Here is a 27,710-nt window from a genome sequence, read left to right on the forward strand (position 1 = left end):
GAAGCAGGCTGCTGGATGAAGCGCCCCGCTCCCAGCCACTCCAGAAAACTGTTATCACGCCAGTGTTCCCAGCACAACAGGCTTGTCTAAACTGGGAGCGCTGGTCTCCGGTGGATCTTATGAGCTGGACGGTGCCGAGGTCGCCTTCCGCTGACGACGCGAGCTGACTGACAGTTTCCAGGGGTGCATTTGAACATTTGGAACCCGGTCGCAGGTTTCTCAAGTCGCCAGTTTGGTTCCATCTTCGCGTGGAATCGGCGGGTCTGAGCCAAAGGTCCCGGCAGCGATCTGCGCTTTGAGGTAAGAAACGCATCCCTGCTTTGTAATAGTGTGCAAAACTTAGATGCCGTGGGCTAAATGAAGGCGCTGTTGATATGTTGTTTCAAACATCTCGCAGGTTTTTGTGGCAGCCGTGTTAGTTTTTGGCTTCTCTCGTGGTCGCTGTAGTGCGCAGTGCGTGTTTTCAGCTCGCGTTGTTTACTAAAGTTAAAATTAGTCTCCAGATGAGGAGAATAACCAACCCTGCAGCCTAAAAGAGTAAAATGCTTTATGGAGTCATGCTGCGTAAAACCCAATGCTGATAAATCCCCCTTAACGCTCAAATCTGCCCTGGAAAAATCTGGGAATCTGCCTCGTTGCGCCGTCTGCAGACAGTGGGGCTGTGAGAACTTCGACATCAGGGAAAATTCACGTCAGTCACCAACCTGGCATCCTTCCCACGGGGGTGCAGCTCTGACCCGGGGAGGAGGCTGTCTGCGTGGGGTCAGAGGATGGTGGTGCCACCTTGGCTGTAGGGCTTGTGTTCACTGCCAGTTTGCATTAATTCCACTTCTGCATCATCCCAAACCTCCTCATCCCTCCCACTCTGTCTGATCCCACTGGACAAAACACACATCCAATAGCCCCCGAAACAGTTGCAGTACTGTTAATACTGTTTTCACACACGGGTGCCTTCAGAAGGAAAAGTTTCAGCCCGCACAAAGTTTGTTTGGTTCCAGTTAACAGCTGGAAATCCGGTTCTAATCATTTCACGCCCTGCAGGGAGACGGTCTCCATGGGACCCATTAACACGCGCCCGTGTCCAGGTGAGTGTCGGATGCGGGGATGTTTTGCCTCCAGTCAAACTCATAACCAGCTGCTCAGCTGTTCGTCTCCCCGAGGCCGACAGAGTGTCAGAGAGCCCGAGAAAGTAACGATAAATCTGAGCAGTTCCGACAAATCCTGACAAATTATCCTGATGGGATTAACGAGCTGGGTGACTGCGCCGCTCTGTTTTCTAAATATTGGTCGAATTTTCTCCTCCTCCTCACCCTCCCCAGCAGGAAAAAAACCAACGGCGTGGAGGCATACGAGCTGGAAACAGAGGCGTGTTTGTTCCTGTCATGGGTGAACATTTGCCGTCCGCGAAAACCAGAAAGAAACGGCCGTGTGGAGAAGCTGCCAACACGGATGACTAAACTCCGCTCCGAGCCGTTATCTCCGCAGCCCGATTCACACGAGCGTTGGGAGATAGTGGCTGCTCAGACGGCGAGGTCTGCAGGACAGAGTTCAAATGCAAACAATGGCCGCGGTTCAACTTACACAGGGAATAAAGATTAGCTGCAACAATGCGAAGCAGCGCAATTAGGAGACCGAGCGTTTGAATACGCTCCAGTCTCCTCCGAGATGGTGTTTAATTCCGCCTCCAGACACGGAACACCTGGTGTGAGACTTGCTAATGGTGATCAGTGCTCTCATTTTAATAGTGCCTCTGATAATGTGTTGCTCTCTTAATCACACATTCAGAGTCTGCCATGAAAGGAGCAGCAACGACCAATGAGAAGGAGATAGAGAGCCTGTGTGTGTGTGTGTGTGTGTGTGTGTGTGCCAGCCAGCCACTCAGTCCTTGGCAGGGCCTGAAATGTGAGGATTGTGGTGCATCGCAGCTCCTGCTGGGAGGAACAGGGTGACTGAGTTGAAGCCGCCCGGCCTGGCGGAGCGCTGCTCATTAAAGTCTTGAAATTACTAAATCTGTGGCTCCACATGGTTGAACACCTCCGATTTCTGCCTCCCCCGCTCACACTTTCAGCCGCCCAGGCTGCCTGATGTGCCTGCAGACCTGCCTGCTGCTTCTTCTGCCTGCATCTGATGGCTGACTCTGCCTGACCACATTCTCCTTCCACCTCCTCCATCGCTCTCATTCTGTATTAGTTTATCCATTATTCTTCCGTCCTCCCGACCCTTCTTGTCTCATCTCCCCGGTCCTCCCCCATCGCCTCCCTATTTCAGCCCGTAGAGCACATCTGTATCCATATCGATGGGTCCAGATCAGGGAGGCAGAGGGGAGAGGAGGCAGGGGCATCAGTCTGAACTTGCTTTTCTCCCTATCAAGCCCACTACAACGACAGCCGACCGCAGAGAGCCTGGAACTAAATGGAGTATCTATTGGCTGAATGAGAAAATTGCTTTTTTTTCCGGCTGCCAGAGGATCCTTCATTTAATGTTCGCCATTCAGGGGACCGGGCCAGTAATGGGTTCAGCGTCTTTGTTGTCCAGAGACACGAGAAAATGAAATTTGCTGATCAACTGACAGAAATAATTTGCTCCCACAGAGGTGTATTTTTCATCAGCACTTTGTGATTAAACACGTCCGCTGTGTTTTTGTGGTGGGACGCTGAAGGCGCTCTTAACCGGAGGTCAGATCAGCAGAATGCTGCTGTCATCGAGTCCCCGTCTGGCCCTTGGGTGAGAAGGACGTTTACTTCCTGCTGAAACCAGAGCTGGAATTATTCTGGCTAATTAATAATTGGCGCCAACGCTGCTCTTTCCACGCTGAGAAGCAGATCTGGCTCTCACTTGGCACAGCGTTGTTTAAATTTCGCCTAAATTCTCGGCTTGACCATTTACTCAGCCAAGATACGGCTGCAGGTGAAGGAATCTGATCTTCTTGCTCCCAGATCACCACAGATTCCACAATACAGATCACGTGATCGGTGTGTAGCATCGGCAGCATTCCGGAATTTAAATTACAGTACAAAACAACGAACGAGAGCAAAAACTAGGCCTGTAGCGCATGCATTATGCAGCTTGCTGTTATATTCTTTGTGGTTGTGTTGGAGGTTGCCATGGTGATTAGTCCCTATGGATGCTACCAGCATTCAGCAGGAGTTACATAATAAATGTGTTTTTAACATGTTGTCTCTCCTGTAAAGTGTCGGGAGAAAATGGACACAGGCTTCTGTCTACAAATGCTATATTTGGACCCCCAGGGGCCTCGAAACTATGCATGTGTGAATATACAGTTGGATATAGCGTTTGAATATTTGGTTTCAAGTCATTTATGTTGCACATTGAAAAGATATTAAAAATGGGTGTCGACAACAGAGAATCTCTGATTCCTGATCCAGCTTCCTTTACCAACACATAACTAGATGATGACCAGTTGGTTCACTAATAGCCACGTGTCTGTGTCCCCTGCCTGTCTCTGGACTCACCAGGAAGTAAATGGAGTCATGTCGGGGGCGGCCGGCAGCCCCAGAGTCCACTGAGAGCAGGAAGCTGGGGGGCCTCTCTCAGCTGACGCTTCCTTTTTATCAGGAGGAAGCAGGCCGGCTGTGTGTGCTCGACCCAAGAATTCTTTGTGCTTATCTCGCTTGTGCCCCATTTCCTTCAGTAATGGCATCGCTGAGTAGGTAATGAGGTAAAAGGTACGTCTTGGACAAAGCCGTGCTCAGCAGATAGCCGGCCTTCCACATCAATCGGTAGCTGCTTAACTGGGGCCGGCACACTCGGCTGCGTCTCGGGTTCTTCAACAACCCCCCCCCCCCCCAAAGCCATCTTTCCCATCTGAGTAACGTTTTGGAGAACTAATAAAGCGTGTCACGCAGGTGCCCATTTAAGGCCCCCTGTGAGGCCCCCGACGGTCAGGAGACGATCGGTAAATCCCACTGCCTTTGCCGGAAGGTTTCTCCATCACCTCTCCCCCCCCCCCCCGCCTCCCCCTTCTCATCCTCCCTAAATGCAGGCAAAGCTTAGAGAGAGGCTTAGACTGGCCGGGGAGTCTGGCACTGATAGCTGTGACACCGAGCTAACGTGTGGAGATTACCTGCCAGGATTTAGAGGGATTGAAGCGCAGCTCTGATCCACTGACTGATGTCGGCCGAAACGCCGACCTGGCTGAGTGTGTCCGTCCAACGGAGGCGTCGTCTCTCCTTTTTTTCCCTTTTTTTTTTTGTCAGTCTTTGGCAGCGTGGCCTCGTCACACTTTGGGCTCGGTGGTGTCGAACTGGGCAGCTGGAAGTTGAGTGTCAATCAAGAAGCGCCCGGCAGGAAGAGCTCATTTCATGGATGTGTGACTGTCTTCCAGTCCGAGGCTGCAGGAGCCACCAGAGTCGCTCGCAAATTAGCAACGGCTTAATATTCGGATGAGTTATTCTTCCACTTTTGTTAAAAACAGTGTGCGTTCTGAGCCCGGGCAGGTCTGGTTCTGCCATGGTGTTGGGTTCATCATAACCCTTCATTGTTCCGTTCATTTATTATTTGAGACTGCGAGCCCAGATCTGTTTTCACAGCCTCTCCCCGTGACTCACTGGACCTAATGGTTCTCCCGTCTCCTGACTCAGGCATTTTCCTGATGAAACGGGACTCTCCTCCAGCTTCTGGCCTTTTTCTGTGTCTGTTGCTCCGGCCGCAAGCTGCCTGGGCCCTGCTGGGCTCCACCCCTCCTCGCGTCAGTCCCAGATTCCCATCCTTGAAAGCTCACGCTCTTTCCTCCCAGGTCTTTGGAGCGGGAGAGGATTTCGTAACAGGGACGACCTTATTCTCTTTGTTTGCGGCCCGTTTTTATTGCATTTTGGTCTCGGCGTTTTTATCGGCTCTGCTCAAACTTAAATATCCCGTTTATGTTTAATCACCGTTGATGGGATGCTCATTATAATGTAGTAATTGTTGCCTGGAAACACAGGCTGGCTCCCGCCACACGTAGATTTAGTCGTTTATAGTCAGGATGTAGCGTCGTGCTCAACCAGAGGCCATTAATGATGACCCAGATAATTAGTTCAGCGTCACGCTCCCCAAATTAAATGCACGCCACGTATGGGGGCTTAATGTTAGCTCATTAGCCCGTTCTCCAAGACGCCGCGTGCGTCACCAACACGCCTGTTGGTTACCGCCAAAAGGTTTATTTTAAGCGTGATTTGAGGTTACATCCCAGCACTCTGCCGTTCCAGGCAGTGACGGTTGTAGATAGCTCGAATAAGCAAAGAGGAATGTGTGTGAAGCTCTCCCACACACACACACACTCACAGACCGCAACGTTATTGCTGCTGGCAACAACTGAAAACGAGGCTGTCATATATTTTATGTATACGGGCCTCAGATCTGCCTGAATGTAGGCTAAATGTTTTGCATACACCTTCTGAAGGCGCGGAGCTGGCAAACCTCGGCTCATCGGAGATTTTCTTTGTTTGGGAAACATGAATATTGTAAACTGGAGGAGATGACGGAACTAATGCAATTCTCCTCCCTTCCTGCGGTCCGATTATGTGCATTTGCGTTGAAATATCTGGCCAACATGAGGCTAACTCGTTTTTAGAAAGCCGCAGCTTTTCTCTTAACGTTCAGCTGACCACGTTTGAGGCCCACACACCTTGTCTGCGCCGCCGCTGCCTGCAGCTGCTACCTAATAACAATGTTACGGCCCCTCCCACAGGGCCAGACTCGCCACGGTTCCATCAGACATACGGGCTCCGGCTTGGCCGCGGCGGCATTAAGGGGGACAGATAAAGCGTTTGATTTACAGAAGTCCACAGAGGGTTTTAACTTCAATCTGCTGAAACTTGGGGGGGGGGGGGCGGTGTCAGGTTAATGGCAGCAGCCTGCTGGGATCACAGGTCTCAGAGACGTTTGGGTTTCACTTTAGCTTGTTAAAGAGCAGGAAGTGGAAATGTCCTGCCTGGCTGCCCTCAGAGCCTCTCCTGCCGTAACAGCGTTATCTCACCTGAGGTTTCACCACCTGAGACCCTGAGCGTGAAGGCGTGCCACAGGCGTGCCACAGGTGTGCCACAGGTGTGCCATTATGTCCCGTAGTTTAACGGTCATTCTCTTTATTGCCCCCAACGTTGGAGAATGTGGCGGAAAGCAGCACAAATGTTTGCCGACTGTCTGTCGCTAAAATCTATTTGGGTCATCCCGGCGTCCTCCAGCAATCCGAAGTGATTTGTGTGAAAACGCTGAGACTCACTTGCCCCCCCCCCCATCCTTTCTTCCCCCCACAGCACTTTTTACAGTGATGAATTGGCTCGTCTATGCAGCCTCTTCATGTCCGACTGAATAATTGCCCTTTCCCGTTAACAGAAGATCAAATGTACATCTTGTCGGCAGCTATTTGTTCTCCTCCGAGGGGAAAACAATTAACCGGGAAAGACGAGCACCTCGCCGCCCCATGAATTTTTGATGGGGCTTTATGAAATTTTTAGCCCGCCGCCACTTTAAAAGCCTGCTCCGCGAGACGGCATTCGCGGGTCACTGCGCCACGACGCGGCCCCCCCCCCGTCCTTTGGGCAAACAGTCGGTGGATGCTGGCGCGTTAGGCCACGGGCCGACCGCACCGCGGAGGGAATGCTGCCTTTTCTAATGCCAGTGGATCGAATTTAACAAGGAATGCTTAAGAAGCTGCGGTTCTCTGCAGGAGAAAAGAGCTGGATCCCCACTTTAAAAAAGATTCGCTAATAGTTATTAGGGTAAACACGCGCACACCGTGGCGCACGATCCCTTCTTTAATCCTTGCTTTGATCATTTATCTCTTCTTTGAAGCTATTTTTAAAGTGGCATTTACTGCTTTTGCTCGTTGGCGCTTAACCATCTCCAGCGTATTTGAGGATGTTGATATTTCCATGAAATGTGTTTAACTCCCGACATTCACGTGTTCAGAGATAGCGCCGGCACAGCCGGGTTCTCCGGGACGTGGGATTAAATTTGGCTGTGGTGTTTATTGATTCGAGCGTCGCAAAGAAACTGGCGCGGATGCTCGGAGATTTCTCAGGCGATCTCGGAGGGGTTCCCATTGATTTGCCGCCTGCTCCACGTCAGGGCAGGAGTAGAGCCCTCCCACCTAATCTGGACCACCAGGGCGCGACGCTCGGACCTTCGAAGTGTTTTGAGGCGAAAACGGACGACTGAGGCTTTTCTCCAAGTGTCTTCGCCCTGGAGGAACGGGCCCAGATCATGTTTCTGATAACACTTGGCTGGAGGCGGGCCCCATGTGAAATTCCTCAACACTAGCAGAGAAGCCAAAGTAGTTTAATGAGTGTCTCTGAAAGCCCCTGGATGTGAGCGTTTGCTCTTTACGCCATACTGCTAAGACCTGTTGGCTCGGCTCGGCTCCAACATGGTCATTAATTGGTCACACGACCAACTGGGATTAAACCAAGAAAAAAAGAAGAAAAAAAAGCCTAACTTCTTTAGTTTACCTCAGATGCTGGTCATCAACAGGAAATGCTAGCCCTTCTCCAGATTTAACTGGCACTTTACTCACCCAGATTAGCATGTTGGGCTGCATGTTGGCTAATATTTCTGCTAAAATGCAGTTATTTGTGCAGGCTAGTTCTTGGTGGTGGCGGATCTGTACACATCTCTTTCTTATTAACTGCACATACGGTTACAAGAAGGCTATCTATCTTCTTGTCTGGATCAGGGAAGAAAGCAAATAACAAAAGGAAAAAAAAAACTTGGCTCGGCAACCGGATGTGATCTCATTCCCTCTCGCCATATTTAAACCATCCACAAAGAGCGAATGTGGTGAGTAATTACCAAAACTGCTCTCGCTTATCTCTGCAGGCAGTTTGAAACTAGATGTGCCATTTTTTTTAATGTAAATAATAACAGATGTCAACCATTTTATGCATCTCCAAACATCTCTGGGTATGTTTATCTGACGTTTGCCACCTCAAGAGCTAACTGTTCCATTTTCCTCTCCAGCCCATTGTGGACACTTTCAAAACACCCTCTTCAAATATTTGGCTGATCCTTCTAGTCTGTAAAGTTTTTCTGTTCCTTTTGGCCAATAAAAAGTCAGTTGTGCTTCCAAAGAATTAGACTTGTCTGACAGCAAATCTAAATAAAAAAAGACGATGCAATCCAAATTTTGCTGCTTTAAATCCAAGGCTCATTAGCATAAATAGCACCTCTGTAAACTTTTCCTGCCTTCAGCAGCTGCCCACCAGTTGCTAGCTGGTCTCTGCAAGTGTGTGCAGTCATGAAAATTAATGAGCTCTGCGCCGCGTGGGGTCATATTCTCGCTTTATTTTTAGATTATTTTAACATCTTGCAACACCCAGCTACGTCTGGCTATGTTACCTTCACAGGTAATTAGCAAACTCAGTCGCACTTTTCACGTCCACTCAGGCCATGTAGGCAGAAAGCAAGATATTCGTTTTTTATTCCCTTTCTCCTCCATTTTGAGCTCAAGTTTTGCTAATGTGCAAATATGCAGAGGAACTTTAATGGTTTACACTATAAATATCCCAGCTGCGGCCACTCGTGTGGTCCTGTCCCAGTAGTCAAGAGCAATAAATGGCCTGTTTATTTATAACTGTTGGGTCCCGGTGAACAGTTGGAAATTTGCCTTCCCGGCTGATGCTGCGCTGCTCACTTGGATGTGTTTCTTCCAGTTTCATCACTTCCCCCAGTTAATTCCACGTCAGTATGAGGGTCGTCATCGGTTCCCCAGAATCGAGCGTACTCGTTGATCCGGTCCATCAAATAGGAACGTCTCTCTCGACAATGGCGTCCGTTTTACGCAGATCACTGAAGGTTCCTTTTGTTCAGGCCTGTGCCATCGTCTCAGATCCATCATGTTTTGTGGTGTAAACCTATTGACTTGTTTCTTTGGGGACCTAATCTTGGACCTCCTCCAGGCAGCTTGGGCTCCATCCTCCTGCTATCTATCCTCTGTCTCCCGTAAACTAATGGGATGTAATTGCATGAACTGTCTTTCCCACAACCCAGGCATGGCGAGCGAGCAGCCTGGGCAGGAGTGAGAGTGCTTAGCCAGGTAAATTTAGCAACCGCGGCGCTCACAGCTTGTAACGGCTACGCTTTGACCCCCGAGTGTCTGTTTTTGATGAGTTCCTTCCATTGTTTTGTGTTTTATGCATTATTTTCCATTCGCCAGAGTTGAGTGAGTGCTCTCACAGCTGTTGCTGAGTGTTTACAACTGGGTTACGCTCTGAACTCAAGAGATTAAATCTCCCTTCTCAGAGTGCCTCTTGTGTTGAGCAAGGCATGATTTCTCTTGATATTCTGACATCTCTCCACTCGCAATTCCTTAAGCCTTTAGCAGGGAGAAAAACAAAAGTCCTTTTCTTTCTCCATTAGATCTTCTAATACTTGGAAGAAATCTCTCATGTATTAACAAGCTAAATTTGAAACTACGTGAGAGGGATTGTATCTCGAGGCTTACGGAAGGTGCAGAGCTCTTCAGCCTAAAGTCATTTCTGCAGCTCCAGAAATCCTCCAACCATCACTCTTCTTCTCCAGGTCAGGAATAACAACATTCCCTTCCTCCTTGTGCAGGAACCCATTTTTATGCTTTTTTGGCCATTAGTGTCAGTGTGTGAGAGACGAAACCAGGAGCCGCTTTCACTTCTCACGTTCTCTCTGATGTTTTTCTCAGCATTTTACATCCAGGAGCTACAGCTAGCACATCCAGGCTAGCACAGAGGCAGGCGTTTAGTGGGATCTTTCTTTTTTTTTTTTAACATATTGGCAAGCTTTACGAGGAAGGTCGCAGCGAGGAGCCCCTCTGGGCTGAGGAAATGATCCAGATGCAGAGCTTCTGGGTCTCGTAACCCAGTAGGACGTGTGCCCCGCTGCCCCCGTGCAGCCCCCTTTTCAAAGCCACAAACACACGGACTCTGTTTGCAGCTACTTTGTTATTCGCATTCTTGAGCTGTAGCAAGCTAATTTCCATTTCAGCCCATTTAAGACCTCTGAGCTGCAGTTGTACTAATATTGGGGCAAAGCTTCCTGGCTCGTGCGTACGTGCACTTTTTAAACCACGATGCTTATCAGAATCTGCCATCTGGAAAGCTTCTGTCTGCATTGAGCAACAAGTTCAGAGCAGTTCTTTTGAAATAGCTCGAGTTGTGAAATAAAAAGAAACAAAATGGAGCCGTATCCTGGGTGCTAACCCGTAGCTGTTCCTCCATTTTCCCTCCCTGCCTGTTTGTGTTTGTGCCGAAGCCACGTGGACCATTTATTTACTCTGGTACACAAAGAAAGTCAGGAAAGTGCTTCCATCGAGCCTCCGTGAGCACAACTTTTCATCACATTTGTCTGCCTCAAATATGCCAAATTAAATATTGAATTCTTCTGAGAGTAAATCGGTTACAGACCTCCTCCACTTTTATTTGCGCCTCACAATTCAGCCAGCATAGAATTGTCTTTGCTAGCTGTGAATTCACATTAAGAGAAGAAACGTCGGCTTCATATAGCTAAGAGACGTTTCCCCCCCAGTTCAAACTGGGCTGCCCCACACTGGTTTTAATTAGGAAGTGCGGCTGTGCTGTCATCAGGTGAACAATCTGCTTCCAATTGTGCTTTCTGCTCCTCAGCCTTTGGCAGGTTGCAGCAGACGCATCGGCCACGCCAGGTAGTGGCGTTGTGTTTGTGCGCCAACCACGTTGTTGTTGATGTCGATCCTGCGTGAAAATCCGATATCAGGAAATACGCCGAATCTGCAGCCCTGCACCCAGAAATGGTTACCACATGTCTGCTCGCAACATGTGTTTAAGAGGCCGCATATTTCTACAAATACCTCATCACATGATGTATTCCAGGATCCACAGATTCACACAACAGTGCACAAGTGTGCAGACGGTCTCCCTCCTTCGTGTGCACGTTGCTCATAGCTTGTTTCACACCAGTGAATCGACCTGCACAATATGAATTGACGGATTTTCAGGTGATTAATCCTGAAAGCACGAAGGCTGATGATGCGATTGGATCGAGCGGTTTAAAGTCCTGACCTTGGGCTTTTGAGCCAGCGTTCAGTGACCCATTTTGCCCAAAAACAGAAGAGTAGCACAACATTGGAGACAGGATGGATAAATGGGTTCTAGCCCCGCCATAACGTCCTCAGCGAAGCCATTTACCCATTCTTGCTTTGATTGCTTTGATCTATCCCTTTTTGTTGTGCGTTTACAATCTTTTACCTGGGGGAATATAGAAGAGGAAGCACTTCCTGTTTGTGTTCTGGAACTTTCTCTTAATTACTCGCTACTTTAAGGTTAGAGTTGAGCTGCAAACTCTGTAAACTCGACGGGGTTTTAGGGCCTGACGGGTGGAAATGGTTAGCATGTGGCCGCTTGTCAGCTGCCGGCGCCCGTGGGTGGGAGGTGTCGTGGAACAAACAGCCACACGCTCCTTCCGCACATGCCGTGTTGAACTCTTACCTTGGCTCGGAGGGCTGCGCTGGGATCCTGGCTGTGTTTTTGTAACCCGCACTAAGAAAGCCTTGCTCTTAATTGTGTCCCGTGGGGGCCCAAAGCTCTCAGTATGCACAGCCTTCCCTGTCCCTCTTACTGATCCTCCCCCTCTTTCAACATTAGGCCCATCATCCCAATTCGACAGGTCTTTCCTCTTTAATTGCTCCACTTCAAAGTGGTGTTATGGTGCCCCCCCCCCCCCCCAGTCCTCTGGTTCCTCTGAGAGTTGGGGTTTAGCCTCGTGGCCTTGGGAAGTAGGGTGAAAGTTTTGTGTTGTGCGAGATGGCAAGATCGGCACAAAATACAACAAATATGAAGTTGTTCGACGTCCTTTATCAGGGTATCACTTGGTAAAGATTCCGAAAAAGTGAAGCACCTCTGACTGGGGGGGGGGGGGGTCTTTGAGGTAAACGACAGGAACAACCTGGTTCATAGAGAAAATACCTGGCTAGTGTTTGCTTCTAATTTGCCAAAGAGGTGGACATGGTGTCAGCTCTCATCACCATCAAAGCTGCACCTTCCCAGCCCGATTCCACGGCTCCCGTTTTTATCAGCTTCCCATTCAGCCCAAAGTGAATCGCTGCATAATGAGTTGAATCTGCATTCCAAGCTGGATTATTTCTATCCTCCAGATGAGCGAGAGTGTGTACTCCTGCCCCGAGAGTGTGTGCTCCTGCCCCGAGAGTGTGTGCTCCTGCCCCGAGAGTGTGTGCTCCTGCCCCGAGAGTGTGTGCTCCTGCCCCGAGAGTGTGTACTCCTGCCCCGCAGTTGAGGCGCAACCGCACCGGTGATGCCGTAAAGGGTGGACGGTGTTGAGCTAGTGGGGGGGGGGGTGATTAATTGAGCGATGCCCCCAGATCATAGTGGAGATCGTTTCTCTATTGGGGTGGTTTATCTTTATCTCTGGTGGTTGACTCACACACTGTTAGATCAATAAATCCAGATGGGAAAAGGCAATAATTCAGCCTCAGTGTTGCCCCATTACTGCGGGGGTTCACAAGATGTACGACTTTTGGCAATCGCCTTCTGACTCATTGGTGTGTTATCGCATGATGTATGTACGATGGCCTCAGGATTTGATTGGAGATCACCAGGGAGGGGCGACTGCAGACCTGCAGGGTTTCCTTTTATTTGGTGTCTCAGGGTTTGATGAGCAAATGGCCCCGAATGTCACCTCTTAACGTTAAGGAGCTGCGACATTACAAAATTAAGACACTAAAAATAATTGACCCATAGCCATATCACCCCCCCCCCCCCCCCCCCCCCCCCCCCCTTCCTCATGCCAACCGCATGTAACATTTTAGAGGGAAATAGATGATTTAGAGCCTGCTGCTGGTTGACAGTGAGAAGTGGAAATGAACACACACCACTTTATTAATTGTAAGCTGTGCTCATGGAAGGAATTTCCTTCAAATCACTGATTTTCTAGCTTCACACGCATCCACCCAACAGCTCATTCTTAGGTCATTTAACACCTCTGATAAACCAAAGGAACTGAGCTCATTGTTTGTGAGCTGTTTCGGGGTCAGTGCCAGCTCAGCAACATGCAGGTGAAATAACTGTCATGTCCTTCCTTGTTTTCCTGCCCACTTCCTGTCCACAGAGGAAGTAGTGCTTAAACAGCCTGCTGTTCATCGGCCTTTGACCTTTCAGTCAAGGATGCCCAACGTATTGACAGGATGTGACCTATAGAGCCAAACAGAAAAAGTGAGTCTGTATCATCACACAATAACATGCTGGAGGAAGGCCAGCAGATGTGTGTAGAGACGTATCAAAAGCGTGTCATCATTTTTTTTATTTCTAAGTGATACGTTGCTGACTGTAATGCGTCCATAGATGTGTCATCTGATATCGATTGCCTTCCCTTAAATCAAATTTAGAATGGTTTCATTGCAGACTCTCTAGAACTGGCAAATATGGCATTATGGCCCAGAGATGTAGATAATTTGATATTGTGATGAAATTGATAATTTATACCCTCAATAATCGGAGTTGCTGCGGTTCAGCGGCTTATTGATGACCAGAACGCTTCTAGAAAGCCCCTAATTCCATCAATGAAAATTGATTGAAGTTCTAAGGGCCTCTTCATTCTTCGTATCCTTTTCTACCTCCTGTGGTTTCCGTTTTGTCCCCACAGCCAGTCGGTGTATGGAAGAGCTCTTGTCTCCTAATGTGGTGCCGCCTTCCTCGGCGTCGCTGTCGGTGATGCAATAATATTGTCAGAGCCTGAAATATCAGCAGACTCTAATCAATTACTGCCTGCATTGATGTTTAAATTGCCTTCAGTGAACTTAAATGTCAATGGGGAGGGAGATTTATTGAAAAGGGAAGCCACTGAGCGGATGCAGATGAAGCCTTCTCTCAGGAGTTGACTTGTTCCCCCACTTTACTGGACCCGCGGCGTCCGTGGCCTTCACGCTCTCCCTCGAGGGTTCTCCCTATTGTTGTGCTTTCCCAGCCGTCTGCGCTGATCTTTACCCCCCCGCCCACCACCACCACAACCCCACATAACTGATTCATTGAGGCGTGCTCTACTTTCCTATAAATAGGTTTCCATGGAAACCAAAAATAATGCCGACCCTCTCCACCGACGCTCTCGCCCAGCTAATGGCTCTCTAAGCACAGGTTTGAGGAGACGCTACCTTCGCAACAGGCTTCAGGACAGATTCTGGCCACTTTTCGATGTGCTGTTGATATAGAGGATGGGAGGAAGTGGAAAAGGGACGATAGCGTTGCGTTGCATGGGCGTATATTTTGTAGATGACTCCAGTGTCTCTTTAGAGTCTGGATTCACTGGAGTGTATCATTCCAGAGCAGCTTGCCGCTCGCTGGCTCCGTCAGCCTCTTCTCTCACTCTGATTGCCTTTTCTTGATGTAATAAGACCCAGTGCGGCGTACGGGGGAGGTGTTTTGCTGCCACTGTCAGATGGGCTTTGCATCCTGTTGAATCTGATCCCTGCTGGCAATATGGTGTGTCGGCGGAACGATGTGGCTGATTCCATCATCCAGAATACTCCTGGGACATTCTCCTTCCCGGGCCCCTGTCAGGATGAGAATTTCCTCCCGTATTTCACCATCTAAAGTGGCGAGAGCCGTGTGTCGCTCACGCCTCCGTGGGCAGCCCCGCTGCTGCCTTCAGTGCGGCGGTTGTCAGCGCCAGTACTTTGAAACTGGCTCCAAAGTATTGTCATTCAGAACCGCGCTGCCGAGCCGAATACGGGCCCTTTAATTCGCTTCCATTGTGGTGGCGTCGCTGCTTTCACTCGTGTCAAAGCTGCAAAAACCGCTCAAAAAGCTGAATGACCTCAGACACGCTTGGTTGCCGATGGATCATATGTTAATATTTAAAGGTGCGCGCCCCCGTGTGTGTGTGTGTGTGTGTGTGTGTGTGTGTGTGTGTGTGTGTAAGAAAGTTAGGTAGTATTTTGTTGAATAATGCATGAGTTCAGATGCTCATGAAGGTTGTGTCAAAAGTGTTACAAGGAGTCTGCAATGTGTTGGGCCTGTTAATAAGGGCTGTTTAAGCAAGACAGTGTGCCAAGATGCATATTAGAACGTTACCGTCCCTGGTCACAGCTCAAGACTTTACTTATATAAAATATCCACGTTAATGCCTTCCAGCTGAGCAGTGAAAAATTCACAGATAAAACGCTGGCAATTCTCAAATTAGCTCGCTGCTGGGAGCGGGAGCCTCATATATAATAAATGCACACTCTGTCATTTTAAGTGGCCTAGAATTTTATTTTCTTATTTCCAGCCGTCGCCGTCTTTTTCGGCTCGAATGAATTAGACGTAAGACAAATGTGTCGCTTTTCTCTCTCTGCTCTGTCGCCTCGCTGTCGATTTTATCTCGTTATTGCAGCCCTGACCTCTGTGTTTTTCCTTTCTGTCCAACAGCCCATGAAAACAGGAGGGGGGGGAAACCGAAAGAGGTCATCAGCTTCACCTGAATAAAGAGGAGGCACCAGCAGATCCACATGGTACGACAGCATCTTTACTAACTCTTATTTTTAGCACATGAACCCCTGTGAATCTGTGCACCTGAATCCAGATTGGGCTCCAGCAGACGCATTAATGAGCCAGCGGGACGGCAGAAAGGGTTTGCTGACAGATGTTTTCTTTTGGGTAAGATGCTGACAGCCATTGTTGCCGTCAACAGGAGGCACAGTGCTGGTGAGCGCTGGTCCACACAAGCGCTTTTGTCCTATAACCATCACAGCACGCCGGCGCTGGTCTTTGTTAAGTCTAATTTGCATTGGCATTTCTAACATTAGTATTCCAGACACGACTGAGGAGCAGGCGTGTATGGATTCAGGGGTTAAGGGGGCGTTAAGACCCAGACACATCAGCTCTAATCAGTAGTAGCACATAACCAGGAAAGCAGTGCATGTGCTTGTTATATATTAGCAAATGACATGTCTGATTAGTCCTTTTCACTTTAATAACGCGTGATTTTGGGAACAAATCTGCCATTTGGTCCCTCCAAGCGATTTTATTTCATGCTGATTATTATCTTCAAATGAGAAAAAGCAGCCGGTTGTGTCACATAATTCTGCCATGTCAATAATCCCCTTTCATCGGGTACTTTGGCTATTTTAGCGTGTGAAACCCCAGTTTGGTGGATTTCTGCACCATTTCTGCCATAATAGCTCTGAGATGGGGATGACGTATATGTTGCCTTCTAGGGTTTTTGCTCTTATTGACTGAAAATACTATTAGAATAATGTTGCCTCATTCATATAAAATGGACACATGTACATATAGAGATTTATTGTCTCCAATTGGTTTAACTAGCGTAATTTGGCGCAGCATTTTAGATGCCCCGCAGCGTTCATTTTATAAAGCGCTATTGTGTGTTTTGCTCATAGCATTATAATGTAGGCCTTTATAAACGTGCAGGTCACCGAGATCATGTGAGTGCACAAACTTGAACTATATTTAAAACCCTGAGTATCGTTGACCAATCAGAAATGTGCAGCGCTGCAGCTTTCAGGGGTCAAAGTTCCCGATGGCTTGGAAAGTCCCTCACCAAAGTGAACTGGTGATCTACGCTGTATGGCTGCGCTGATGCGTTATTTGTGACTGTTAGCTGACACCGTCCAGCCTACACAGCCCACATGTGGAAAGTGTATTGTTCTAAATGCACGACGCTGCACTGCTGAATAATGGCTGAAGTTCCCGTGTTATTAGAGCAGAGGTATCTCCCGGTAGTTGCCTGTTGGAGTTTCCTGATATAGAATTGTGGGTTTATAGCGTGATAACAATGGTTGACTAAATATTCTCAACTGCTAACATCACATGACTCAATTAAAACTATTATCCAGCTATAAATATGCCTCTAAAGTTCTTTCTTTTTCCCCAGTTCCTGCACAAACAACTTCATTAAAGGCGGCATTTTCCCCATGTGGACTGTTAAATTACACGCTTCTGTGAAGTTATTTGCAATGGGGCATCTAATATTTCTGGGTATCTCTTTCATCTGCGGCTCACTCAAAAACACAAGTGTGCAGATTTTGTCCTCAAGGCTTTGTTTTCTTCTTTGGGTTGCATCAGTACCTCAAAGTAGGCTTCGCTGTTTCATTAAAGTCTATCACGGAGCCGGGAAGTTCAGGAACGGGCGTGCTACACAGGGATCGGTGATGCAGCCTCCGGGAACTGGTTGTATTCCAACCGTGGTCTGGGTGTGAGTGCTCACCTGACAGGCAAATGGGTGGCCGAGCCACCTCCTGGTGAAAAGTGCTTGGCTCTGCCCCCCCTTTCCTTTTCCAACAGGAACGAGCCCTAAGTGGAGATGCCAAACACAGCTCTTCAGACAAAGGCCACTCTCACCCCAGATCTAGGTTGCTGTGGCGACCGGAGCTGGAAAGACTCCAACATCTGCTCAAATGCTATTTTTCCACAAAAGAAATTCCCAATTCTGAATTTGTGTTTGTTTCCTGTTGCATATTTATCGTGTTTGCCAAGTTCTGCAGAAGTCAGAGCTCCTTTACTGGGAGTTTGTGTGTGTTTTGAGCTATAAATTGCTCTTTTGTCTCCAGCCCCTTGAGTCTAAATGCAGTGTCCTCCTTTAAACCTTCCATTGTCTGCTTTATTCCGAGGCCATCTGTGATGTAAACTCTTTTCATAAGCAGCACAAAGACAACAAATCTGATGTGGAATGAATATGGAACCGGGTCCAGAGAGCATATTGCTAGTGATGAATTGTCTCTGGGGTCGATTGCCGGTCAACCCGGAGATGCTGAGAATTTTGATTGGATTACAAGTGTGTGAACTTGTAGAAAGACCTGCCGCGAAAGGAGATCATTGCATACAAACGTTCTCCTCACAGTAATTACTCGGTTTTAAATAGAGTTACAGCTAATTTTTGTGGGAAATCTCATTGGCAGTGTGTCATCTTCCAGAGCGCCCCGTGGGAAACGCCTGAGCGGAGCCCTCACAGGCGCTGTGGAAGCGTTGGTTTGCTCGTTGTGCTCGTCTAGCGCGGGCTCCCACTGCCACAGAACCACTGGACTCAAAAGTGGAACTCCGAGAGATCAATGCATGACTGACTATGTGCCTGAGCCTGGTATTGATCCAGCCCTGCACAGCCAGTTTGTATTCTCAGCTAGATGGAGGTGCTGACACGATTAAGTGAGAATCCCTTCTAGTTTCACACACACACACACGCACACACAGATTTGCCAAAGATTTGTCTGACCACGAAGCTGTCCCCGCCCTTCCTCCTCCCATTTTTTTTTAATCTAAGGAGCCAGAGGATTGATTTCTCTGTTGGAGTGGGAGCAACTGTTGGTGGAGCTGGACGTGTGCCCAGTTTGGCTGTGCAGAATGTCGCCTGCAGTGCTGTTGACAACACATGGTCGCTCTGTTTTTGACTGCACATTTGTTCCTTTTGGGACTCCTCTCCACTTAATCAGCCTGTTGTTCAGGAGTCTGTCAGCTGCCTGGTCAGAGGACCTCGCTCCTCGGGGATTCTCACAAACGCTCCTCCAGCAGGAGTCGGAAGAGCGCCACCTGCAGACTCAAACGAGAGAGGCTTTGGGTCACAGCGTGACGCAGACTGGCCTGTAATCATCAATATCTTTGCAGATACACATAAAAAGTATGTGAAATGTACATCCTGTGAATAAGAGCTGCCTGAATGTTAAAGAAAATAGAATTCTTCTTCTGCCTGAGCTTTCTAATCCAGCCGCTTTGAGCTCGGTTGCCTTTGAGCTTTTCCTGTTCCCTATCTGTGGTTGCTCCTTTTTGTCTGCAAGTGCGTGCCCTCGAAGCCAGGGTGCTGTTTGCAAGGGCTGCTTAGCATTCAACACGCTTTAATGCTCCTCAGCATGACAGCACAGCCCAAGGCTCATTCTCCTCTAATTGGAGCTTCATTAAGAGACATGGAGGGCCTCGGGGGAGGTCTGTTCATTGCCGGAAGAGCCTGTCTTTATTTGAATTTTGAGGTGTTAGTTTGCTGTGGCTCGGAAGTTGCAAAGAAAATCACAAAGAATGGAGTTTAATTAGATAAAGCTGGGCCTATCGAGAATATGGGCATTAATGTCATCCTTGGATGTATTCACGCAGCAGATAGAGGGACAACACGACACAAGAAATGGGGAAACACACCTGCTCCATCCCCTGGGTTCAACTACAGGTGATCATTTAGAGGGTTAATGCCATTTGAAGAGGTCAAGCTCCAGCCTTTTTAATCTCAACAGGGACCCCATATTAACAATTACTATGCAGGCTCAGGCTCGAGATGAGGTGGCTATTATCTGGCATGGGGTGGGGGGTGAGGGGGGTGAGGGGGGGCCACACTTGCTGGGGAACAGACGCAGCGTCCTCTTCACTGGGCGGTGGCCAGTGGAGCCGGGGAGTAACGATTCACTTCATTAATCCTGTTGAAAGTGTCAACTTCAAGGAGAACCAAGCAAGGATGAACTATTTATACGCGGGATGCTGCACTCGGGGACCCAGACGATCGCTCTCCTCGCTTTTACCTCCAATTAAAAAGAGTCATTGTTTGAACAGCCTTGACCTGGAGCCTCTTTTTTTGGTTTATCTAAAAATAAAACACAGACAGAGGAAGGCAAAGAATGACAAATAGACTTTTAAGTCCTGAGTTGATGCCGGGCCAGGAAAGTTCTGTCAAAGCTGCTCCAGCAAGGGCGCAGGAATTCCTTATCCCGGTGAGGAGAAACAAATTTAGGTGGGGCGGCTTTGCCCTCATTAGAGCTCTGGCTTCTGCTGATGCTGTGAACTTGATCCGGGATCGGTTTTTTCATTCATCCGCCGTCTCAGAGCTCCGCAGCTGAGTCAGAGAAAACATCCTGCCGCCGTTTTTCACTCTGTGTTGTCAGTTCCAGGAGCCCCTGCAGACGTGGAGCTGGTATTTACAGGTTAGAAGAGAGCAAACAATGCGCCTGGACTGCCGGTACGAGCACAAATATACAGGGATTCCACCCAACAAACACGCAGTCTGTAGCTGTGGTGCAGCACTTGGTATTTCTGAGGCCGACATGTTTGTTTATTATCTATATTTTTTTATACCGGCGCATAAACGGACATTCGTGGCTGTGCGAATGCGCACGCCTGAGAAAGAGCCACCTCCTGGGGTACGAGCAGCATTGACTCCCCCCATAATGTGTAGGAAATCTCAGAGGGCTGATCCTCACAGCCGGGCCGTGATCGATGAGGACCCACAATCTCCCGGGAGTCGTGGGAAGGATCAGTTTGTTTACTCTGCACTTTCTCCGGGGTCTCTTTGGCAGTTTGATTTATGTCATGCTGATGTGCGCCATAGGTTTCTGATTTGGAGCCTCGCTCGGCTCACACAGGCCGCTCTGCTCTTAAGTAGCCAATGCATTTTAATGAAAAGAAAGGGCGTGGGGGGGGGGACCTGGCTCCAGATCTGACAGCCGGTCTGACCCAGAGATGGGAGCGAAGAGCAGGAGGGTGAAGCTGGAGGAGAAATCAGACATTTTGTTTGGAGAATGAGATGTGAGCTGCACCCTGAGACTTTTTCCAACCAGCCATTTCCTCCCCCTCCTCATTCCGCTTCTCCATCATCCGCTTGAGTAAATGCAGTTTGCCCCCCCCCTCGGACTCACGCTGGCGGCCGGGAGGGATGAGAAAAGCCCTTTCTGCTTTCTTAAAGTGAGAGTTTGTAATGTATGCAAATCTCAACACCTCTTGTGCCCTCATTAGGCCTTTCAGTGGAGCTTAGGATGGAGAGGGGTTAATTAAAACTCATCCCAGGCATTGAGGTTGCTCTCAGAATGCCGCGAGGGGGGGGTGATCAATACCTCAGCATATCATTATGATTTAGAGGAGCTGTTTAGCCATGAATCCATATCCCTCAGCCTGGAGAGCAAAAACAATATTCCCTCAGGCGGAGTGGGGGGGGGACATTTCTCATTCTGTGTTAACTCGCTCTCACAGCCCACAAAGGCTGCCTGCATTGTTCAGTTTTATTGTCGCGGGTCTGCTGTGAGGAGGGGGGGGGGGGGACCCAAACCAGCCACGCACTAGTCCTCATTTGTCACAACATAATTACAGCTACAAGTTGAGTGATGATCAAGATGATATAAGATGATAGTTTACAGGAACCACAGGTTTTTTCTTTCTCCCGGAAAGTGTGGATTTTCCAGTATGGAGGGCTGGAAAGAGTGAACCGGCCCTGAGTGACAGCAGAGCCCCCTAAAAAGAGACGGGAATCGAAGCGTCGCCGGTAAACCTGAGCTTCAATCACCACAGAGAGATGACCCGGAGGAGTCACCTGACTGGCGCGCCAGGATTCGGGGAGAGAAAATAGGAACCAGCGTGAGGAATGTGAGATTACATCTGACGGCTGGGCTGCAGAGATAAAAAAAAAAAAAAAAAAAAAGGAAGGAAGGCAAAGAAAAAAAATCCCAACTTGTTTTCAATTAGCGGTGATGGCGTTTGGCTGCAGTTGTGTAAACCTATTTACAATTCCACAGAGAAATCTCTTATTAATCCCCTCGTAACCCAGACTCAATCCTGGCCATCGCCGTGGAACCGCAAATGAATAATCGCGGCTACAAAGCAGCGCGTGCCGCTTCATTTATGCCCCGTAATTAATTTTTCTCTTTGACTGAGTCTGCAAATAAATCTGCCCCTCGGATCGGTTCCGTTTCACCATTTGCAGAATATGTAGAATATCCCCCCCCCACCCCCTCCTCCGGAGACAGGGTCTGTTTCACTGGCGGCACAAAAGCTCCAGTAGATGTGCAACAGATATGGAGTCTCTATAGAAGCAGGGGGTCACGGCACAGAGGCTGTGCTGTCTCCTAAAGCCAAGAAGGCCCTCTTCATTAAGTGGGAGTGCTTCTAGGATGAGCTGCAATCAAGGAAAGTGTATTTATGTCGGCTGGAGGGCCGGCCGGTGGGACACGGGGCTCCTGCCGCTCATTACATTAGGAAGACAGAGAAGCTCCACGGACCTATCTGTTAATGCACAGTCAGGACTGAAATTCTTGGAGATAGACAGCACCGGGAGTCCCGGGAAGCCTGATAAAGGACCCGAGCATCAGGCTGGAAAAAGTGCTTTTTGAAACGACAGAGTGTGTCAGGCTGAGATGAAATGAGTTGTGTCATGTTGGATTGACATTACGCGGCTCGGCTGTGCAGTAACTCGGGTCCGTGCAGCTCGCCGGGGGGGTTGAAGCAGGGATTTTCCTGCTGAAATTGAACCAAATGAAGTGGCAGGCCTGTGCGTGTGTGTGTGTGTGTGTGTGTGTGTGTGTGTGTGGGCTGTGTTTGAGTGGCAGAACTCATTAGAATCCGAGCAGGTCTCCGTGCAGCCGTGTTTTCTTGGCAGGTTTATGTGAATGCTCATCCAAGCTGCAGCAGCATGTGAATCCTCTCGCCATTTGGCTGCGTTTCTTAAGTGCTTTGCGTGATTCCAGTTTGGTTGCGTTGTCTCTGCAGGGGCAGGGGGAGGCTTCGGCGCGGGGGACGACCATGGAGGGGGACTGCCTCAGCTGCATCAAGTACCTCATGTTTGTCTTCAATTTCCTCATCTTTGTAAGTATGCTTTTGTCCCCCTCTCTCAATGACACTTCACCCGGCTCTCTCTGAAGTCGGTGTCGATCTAATTGATTTAAAACGGGTTTGGGGCGGCCCCCCGCCTGCCTGACTAAATGGAGCCACATTTGCATTTCATTAGATGGAGGCAATCTTGATACTATCCAATTCTCCTTTGATTAGATTTTAGTGCGCTGTCACACATCTGAGGCCCCCACTGCCACCAGGACTTGGTGACTGGCACTTGAGTTTATCAGTCCTGATCGGACTATCAAGGTTAATCCTGTTAGTCTGAGCCTCTGAAGGCTGTGGGGGGGGGGGCTGTCTGTGGGTGAGAGGGTTCATCTCTTTTCCTGCTTTATTAAGCGCAACCAAACCGTTTAGAGACTCCGCTCACACAGGACTGTTCGAGGCTGGGTTAATAACGCGGCGCGGGGAATGAGCTCTTCTGTTAGCGTGGCTCAATAACCGGCGCCGCTTTACGCCGCCTTCCGCTTGTTGTTTTCACGGCCATTTCACACTCGAGTAGCACCGTCTTTCCAGCCCAGCGAACTCTCAAAATGGCCACTTTTTTGAGGTGTGGAAGGCTTAGAGCCCTGCCGCTACCTCTTTTCTTAATCACATGAGTCGCCCTAGTGCGGCCTCAGAGAGCTTTAGTCAAAGAGAGGACGGAGGCTCCACTCTTCTGCTACTCCGTGCACATGGCTCCTGAAATATTAGTCCTTTTATCTGCCTTCAACTCTCGCACCATCCGCGCTGTCCCTGGAAGCACCCACATTAATTCCCATCATGCATTGCCCGATTGGGGGTCTGTGCACTTTCTTGGGAAGCTGAAGTTCTCTGATTTCTCATTAACTTTTAATGTGCAGCCAGTTTCTGCTCTGTCTGACTGCTGTTTTGTCCTGCTTCTCCATCAGCTGGGGGGCTCCTTCCTGTTGGGAGTGGGTGTGTGGGTGCTGGTGGACCCCACAGGATTCAGGGAAATCATAGCGGCCAACCCCCTGCTGTTCACTGGCGTCTACGTCATCCTGGGAATGGGAGGCATGCTGTTCCTGCTGGGCTTCCTGGGCTGCTGCGGAGCCATTCGTGAAAACAAATGTCTTCTTCTCTTCGTGAGTCCAAACTCAGAATCCATTTTTAAAGTGAGTTTCAGTTGATGCTGATCCTCTGTCCTTTTGTCCGCTTCTTTGCAGTTCTTCATGCTCATCCTCCTCATCTTCCTAGCAGAGCTGGCTGCTGCCATCCTAGCCTTCATTTTCCGAGAGCACGTAAGAAGACGCGCGTTTTTTTTTATTGCCTTTGATAACTCATCTGAGCGATTCCTTTCAAAACAAAAATCCGTCTCCGTCTAAATCAGAGTAAAATTGCTCTTGCTGGCATTGCTTGTGAACGTCTGTTTCATTAATTATCCAGGTCCTGTGCTAGCCACTTTAGCCACTTTAGCCCTTTAGCGTTGAGCTGCAGCACGTCTGTGCAGCTCCGGGAGGATCACTTCCTACCAAAGCCACCAAGTTTGTTCCTGTTCTCAGACAAATTCATCCCTAACTGACTCTCTCGCTCCTTTAAAGTTTGTTTTCAAGTCGAGTCACTCGAGGACATTTATCAGACGGCGCTCGGCTCTCTCAAAAGGCCTCGTGAAGTTGTCTTCACATATGCACGAGTACGCCTCAAACCTGTAACACCTTTGAAGTGTAACATCAGCTTCCCATTAAATAAAACATCCCCTCGCTCTGAGCACTCATCTTTTTTTGTTTTAGTATTTGTAATGTGGCTGACTTGTGCTGTTTGATTTTAGCTGACCAGAGAGTACTTCACCAAGGAGCTGAAAAGACATTATCAGGGCTACAACAACACTGACGTCTTCACCTCCACATGGAACGCCATCATGACGACAGTAAGGTCCAGGCACATATGGGAAAGAGCTTCTATCCGCTCGTTTCTAGCATCACCCTCTGTCAATGGGAAAAGGGCGGCGTGCAGACTCAAAAGTTATTATCTGAAATTCAAAATTTAGGTCAATGTTCATGCTTGGTGTGTGAATGCAGCCGACCACGGGATAGTGCACCAATGGCCGCTTGGTAATAATGAATGTTTTTTTTCTCTTTTCCGCTCCTGCCGTCAGTTCGACTGCTGCGGAGTGAACAGCCCGGAGGACTTTAGGGACAGCCTGTTCAGGCGGATCAACCCGGTCCACGCCGTGCCAGAGGCCTGCTGCCAGCGTGCCAGTCAGGCCGGAGACTTGGCCTCCATCAGCCAGGAGCAGTGTTTAACGGGCAATATGATGTTCCGCAATAACAAGGTAGCTTCTGGCTCCTTCCTCGACATCTCCTCACCTCCCTGTCTCCTTCCAACCCACCTCCAGGCCTAATTAGAGCAGAGGCAGTTGAGGGATGACAGCCAGGGGATTGCTGACTCCTCCACAGCTGATTAGCGCTCTTCCATGTTTTGTGTGTCAGGAGGTCCTCTGGATGTGGAGGCTAGTGTTTGTATTTGTGCACAAAAAAAAAAGGAGGATACAATTACGTGAATATGTGAAAGAGAGAGCCTGCATCCAGAAACACATGGAAAGAAATAATTACACTGCTGATTGGATGAGGTTTTTACTGCCTTCTCCACCTGTTGTTTTTCAGCTCAGCAGAATAATGCAAGGTGTCCTCATTGTGTGTCTGTCGCTCTCAGCTCACACAAAGAGCCCTCATTAAAAGGCATTGAGGCTGGGGGCTGCTCTTCCTGCTGAGTGAACCGAGCCTTTGTTCAGAGCCTCCCTCAATTACAAACTGTGATGTTGCTTTAATTGTCTCTGTAATTCTACTAGTTTATAGCCCTGGTACTGCTACCCAGCTGAACATCAGTGTCTTTGTGCCTCCGCAGGGCTGTTATTCTGCAGTTGTTGACTACTTTGAACTATACATCTATGTTGCTGGTGCGCTGGCGATTGTGGTTCTGACCATTGAGGTATGAATGGGTCTATTTTTGTCATTTTTATCAACAGTTTCCAGGTTTCTTTGCCTATGTAATGTTATAAATGTGAATTTGCTGAAGATATTTCAGCGTGACAACCTGAAACGCTGTTTGTATGGCAACACCCCCACCAAGTGGTGAAATTCGGTACTACAAGAAGACCGGCTGTACTCAGTCGTTTTATTATTTTACTTTTTTTAGCAAATATTTATTTGGTTACTCAATGTATTATCCTGGACTTTAGAAGTAATCATTGTTTTGTTGTTTTTTTCCAAAACTCATTAACAATGTTTGGGATTTTTTCCTTTCCTCAGCTTTTCGCCATGGTCTTCGCCATGTGTCTCTTCAGGGGAATCCAGTAGGACTGCTCCACGTCTCAACTTCTTCTCTTTTTTTTAAGAATTAAAAGGGATTTCAGGAGATAAAGAACAATATGGACATTTGTAAATTTGTTAGTCTCATTTTTCTATTGGTTAGTGACACAGAAGCAAACTCCCGTACTTCACAGCTGGACCTTTGAGGTACACACATGCAGACATGCCGACAGGTAGACAGAGCGAACGATCAGAGACAAAACTGATATAAAAAAAGATTTGTGTGTAGACAGGAGACGTGGACCAGGTCTGACAGAGCCTGGCCGTTAATGGACAAAAAACGAGGACCAGGTGAAGCCCGAACAGAAGGCACTGCACTGACTTTTGGATGAAGAATATTTATATTAAGTAAAGTTGGCTTAATTGTAGAAAAGAAAAAAAAAAAGAAGTGTTTCATGTACAGTTTGGCTGTTACCTTGTTACTCTCACACTCCCTCATATTGTCTTTTTAAAGCCACTATTCTTTGATGCTGTATTATATAAGATGCGTGTGTGTGTGCGTGTGTGTGTGTGTGTGTACATACTGGATGCTCTTTTCTGTGAGCCTGTGATCCTCCCTGACCTGCTTCTATACGTCAGCTCTCTGTTTCTTTGTATGGTGTTTATTGCAGTAGTGGTTTTAGGTGGTGAAACGTACGATTGTGCATTTGTATTAGATTCTGGAAAAGTCGATGACATAAATGGCATTTTAAATGACACTTCCTGTGTTGTTCCTCTGCTTCTTTTGTTGGGTTAATGATGTTACATCAATCAATGTTCAGTACTAGCGAATTCATCTGAATAGAAAGTGAAATTTTCTGCCACTGGCTCCTGCTTGCTGGGGTTTTTTTTGTTTGTTTGTTTTGTTTGGGGGTTTTTTTTCTTGTAAATGTAACATATAAATCAATAATCTCCGACAGTCTTGACATTTGAATGAAAGAAAATATGGATATTTCATCCACTGATTCAGCCAAATGTAATTAAATGCGTTTGGAGTTCACGTAATGGCTCTTGGTGGTATTGTGGTAATGAAATCAATTGTCAACTAAATGCATTGTCGCATTGATCTGTCTCGCCATCTAGGAAATTGGTGACTGTGAACATCCAGAGATAAAAGCACCAGAAGCGTCAACACAAATTGACCTGACATGCAAAGCATTGGTCACGACAGCACTCAAGTAAATGACGTGTCAGACGTTTAAAAATAAAAAGATATTTTAATGTTAAATATAAAGACAAAGGGGACATTTTATTTAGCGGTAGATCCGAGAGCTTTACAGATCGAGGTGTTGCACTTCGCTCCAACGCCGGCAGAGGGCGGCGTTTCACCGCATAAGGAACCGTCTGAGTTCGAATACGCAAGACTCATTTTAGAGTCATATAATGTCATGCCAACAACATGACTAGAGCAAATGCCATCACAGAACATATTCCTGATGGGTGTATTTATATGTTCTTGAGTTCACGTTATTTAAAAATCAGTGTGAGTAAAAAAGACTACACGTTACCATCAAAAGTTCTCTTTTTAAGGTACAAAGTATACATTTTAGTTACAGACAATATCATCCACAAACACAGATACAAAGTAATCCATGATTAACATGTGGGAGCTGTCATGAACTGGGATGGTTCATGGCAAAGAATGGAGTCCACACATGAGTCCACACATGAATTAATTTATTAGCGAGTCACAGATAGAACCCAACACCAAACGAAGGTCAGGAGGCCAATTCTTATTTTCCTGGAGGAGGAAAAAAGAGCTCAGTCTGGAACCCGCTACCTGGATATCCAACCCTTAAAGCCCCTGTTCTCCCTCCACCCACAGGTGAGCCCGTTTCGGCCTAACGGCACATCCCAAACCTCCACCCAGGGAAACACAACCAGAGGGTCAGGCCCCCACAGA

General features: G+C 48.1%; 1 protein-coding gene across 2 annotated transcripts; it reads left to right on the top strand.

Moving 5' to 3' along the window:
• tspan18b (tetraspanin 18b) lies at window positions 1-26,810 on the top strand. Of its 2 annotated transcripts, XM_011607560.2 has the most exons (9): window positions 7-300; window positions 15,363-15,445; window positions 22,398-22,493; window positions 23,411-23,605; window positions 23,687-23,761; window positions 24,289-24,387; window positions 24,616-24,792; window positions 25,365-25,448; window positions 25,769-26,810. In XM_011607560.2, the coding sequence occupies exons 2-9, from the start codon at window positions 15,443-15,445 to the stop codon at window positions 25,814-25,816; spliced, it is 777 nt and encodes a 258-aa protein (XP_011605862.2). In that variant the 5' UTR covers window positions 7-300; window positions 15,363-15,442; the 3' UTR covers window positions 25,817-26,810. The 2 variants fall into 2 exon arrangements, with proteins under 2 accessions (XP_029697750.1, XP_011605862.2); XM_029841890.1 differs by lacking the exon at window positions 23,687-23,761 and having other exon boundaries at window positions 1-300; window positions 23,411-23,635.
• Window positions 26,811-27,710: the final 900 nt, after the last annotated feature.

Source organism: Takifugu rubripes, chromosome 9 (genome assembly GCF_901000725.2).
Source record: "Takifugu rubripes chromosome 9, fTakRub1.2, whole genome shotgun sequence".
Classification (NCBI taxonomy): domain Eukaryota; kingdom Metazoa; phylum Chordata; class Actinopteri; order Tetraodontiformes; family Tetraodontidae; genus Takifugu; species Takifugu rubripes.

Bases quoted from the DNA above. Each gene is read 5' to 3' on its own strand.
- tspan18b (XM_011607560.2), top strand. The intron at 23,606-23,686 runs GTGAGTCCAAAC...GCTTCTTTGCAG, and splicing joins ACAAATGTCTTCTTCTCTTC to TTCTTCATGCTCATCCTCCT. The intron at 24,793-25,364 runs GTAGCTTCTGGC...GTGCCTCCGCAG, and splicing joins TGATGTTCCGCAATAACAAG to GGCTGTTATTCTGCAGTTGT.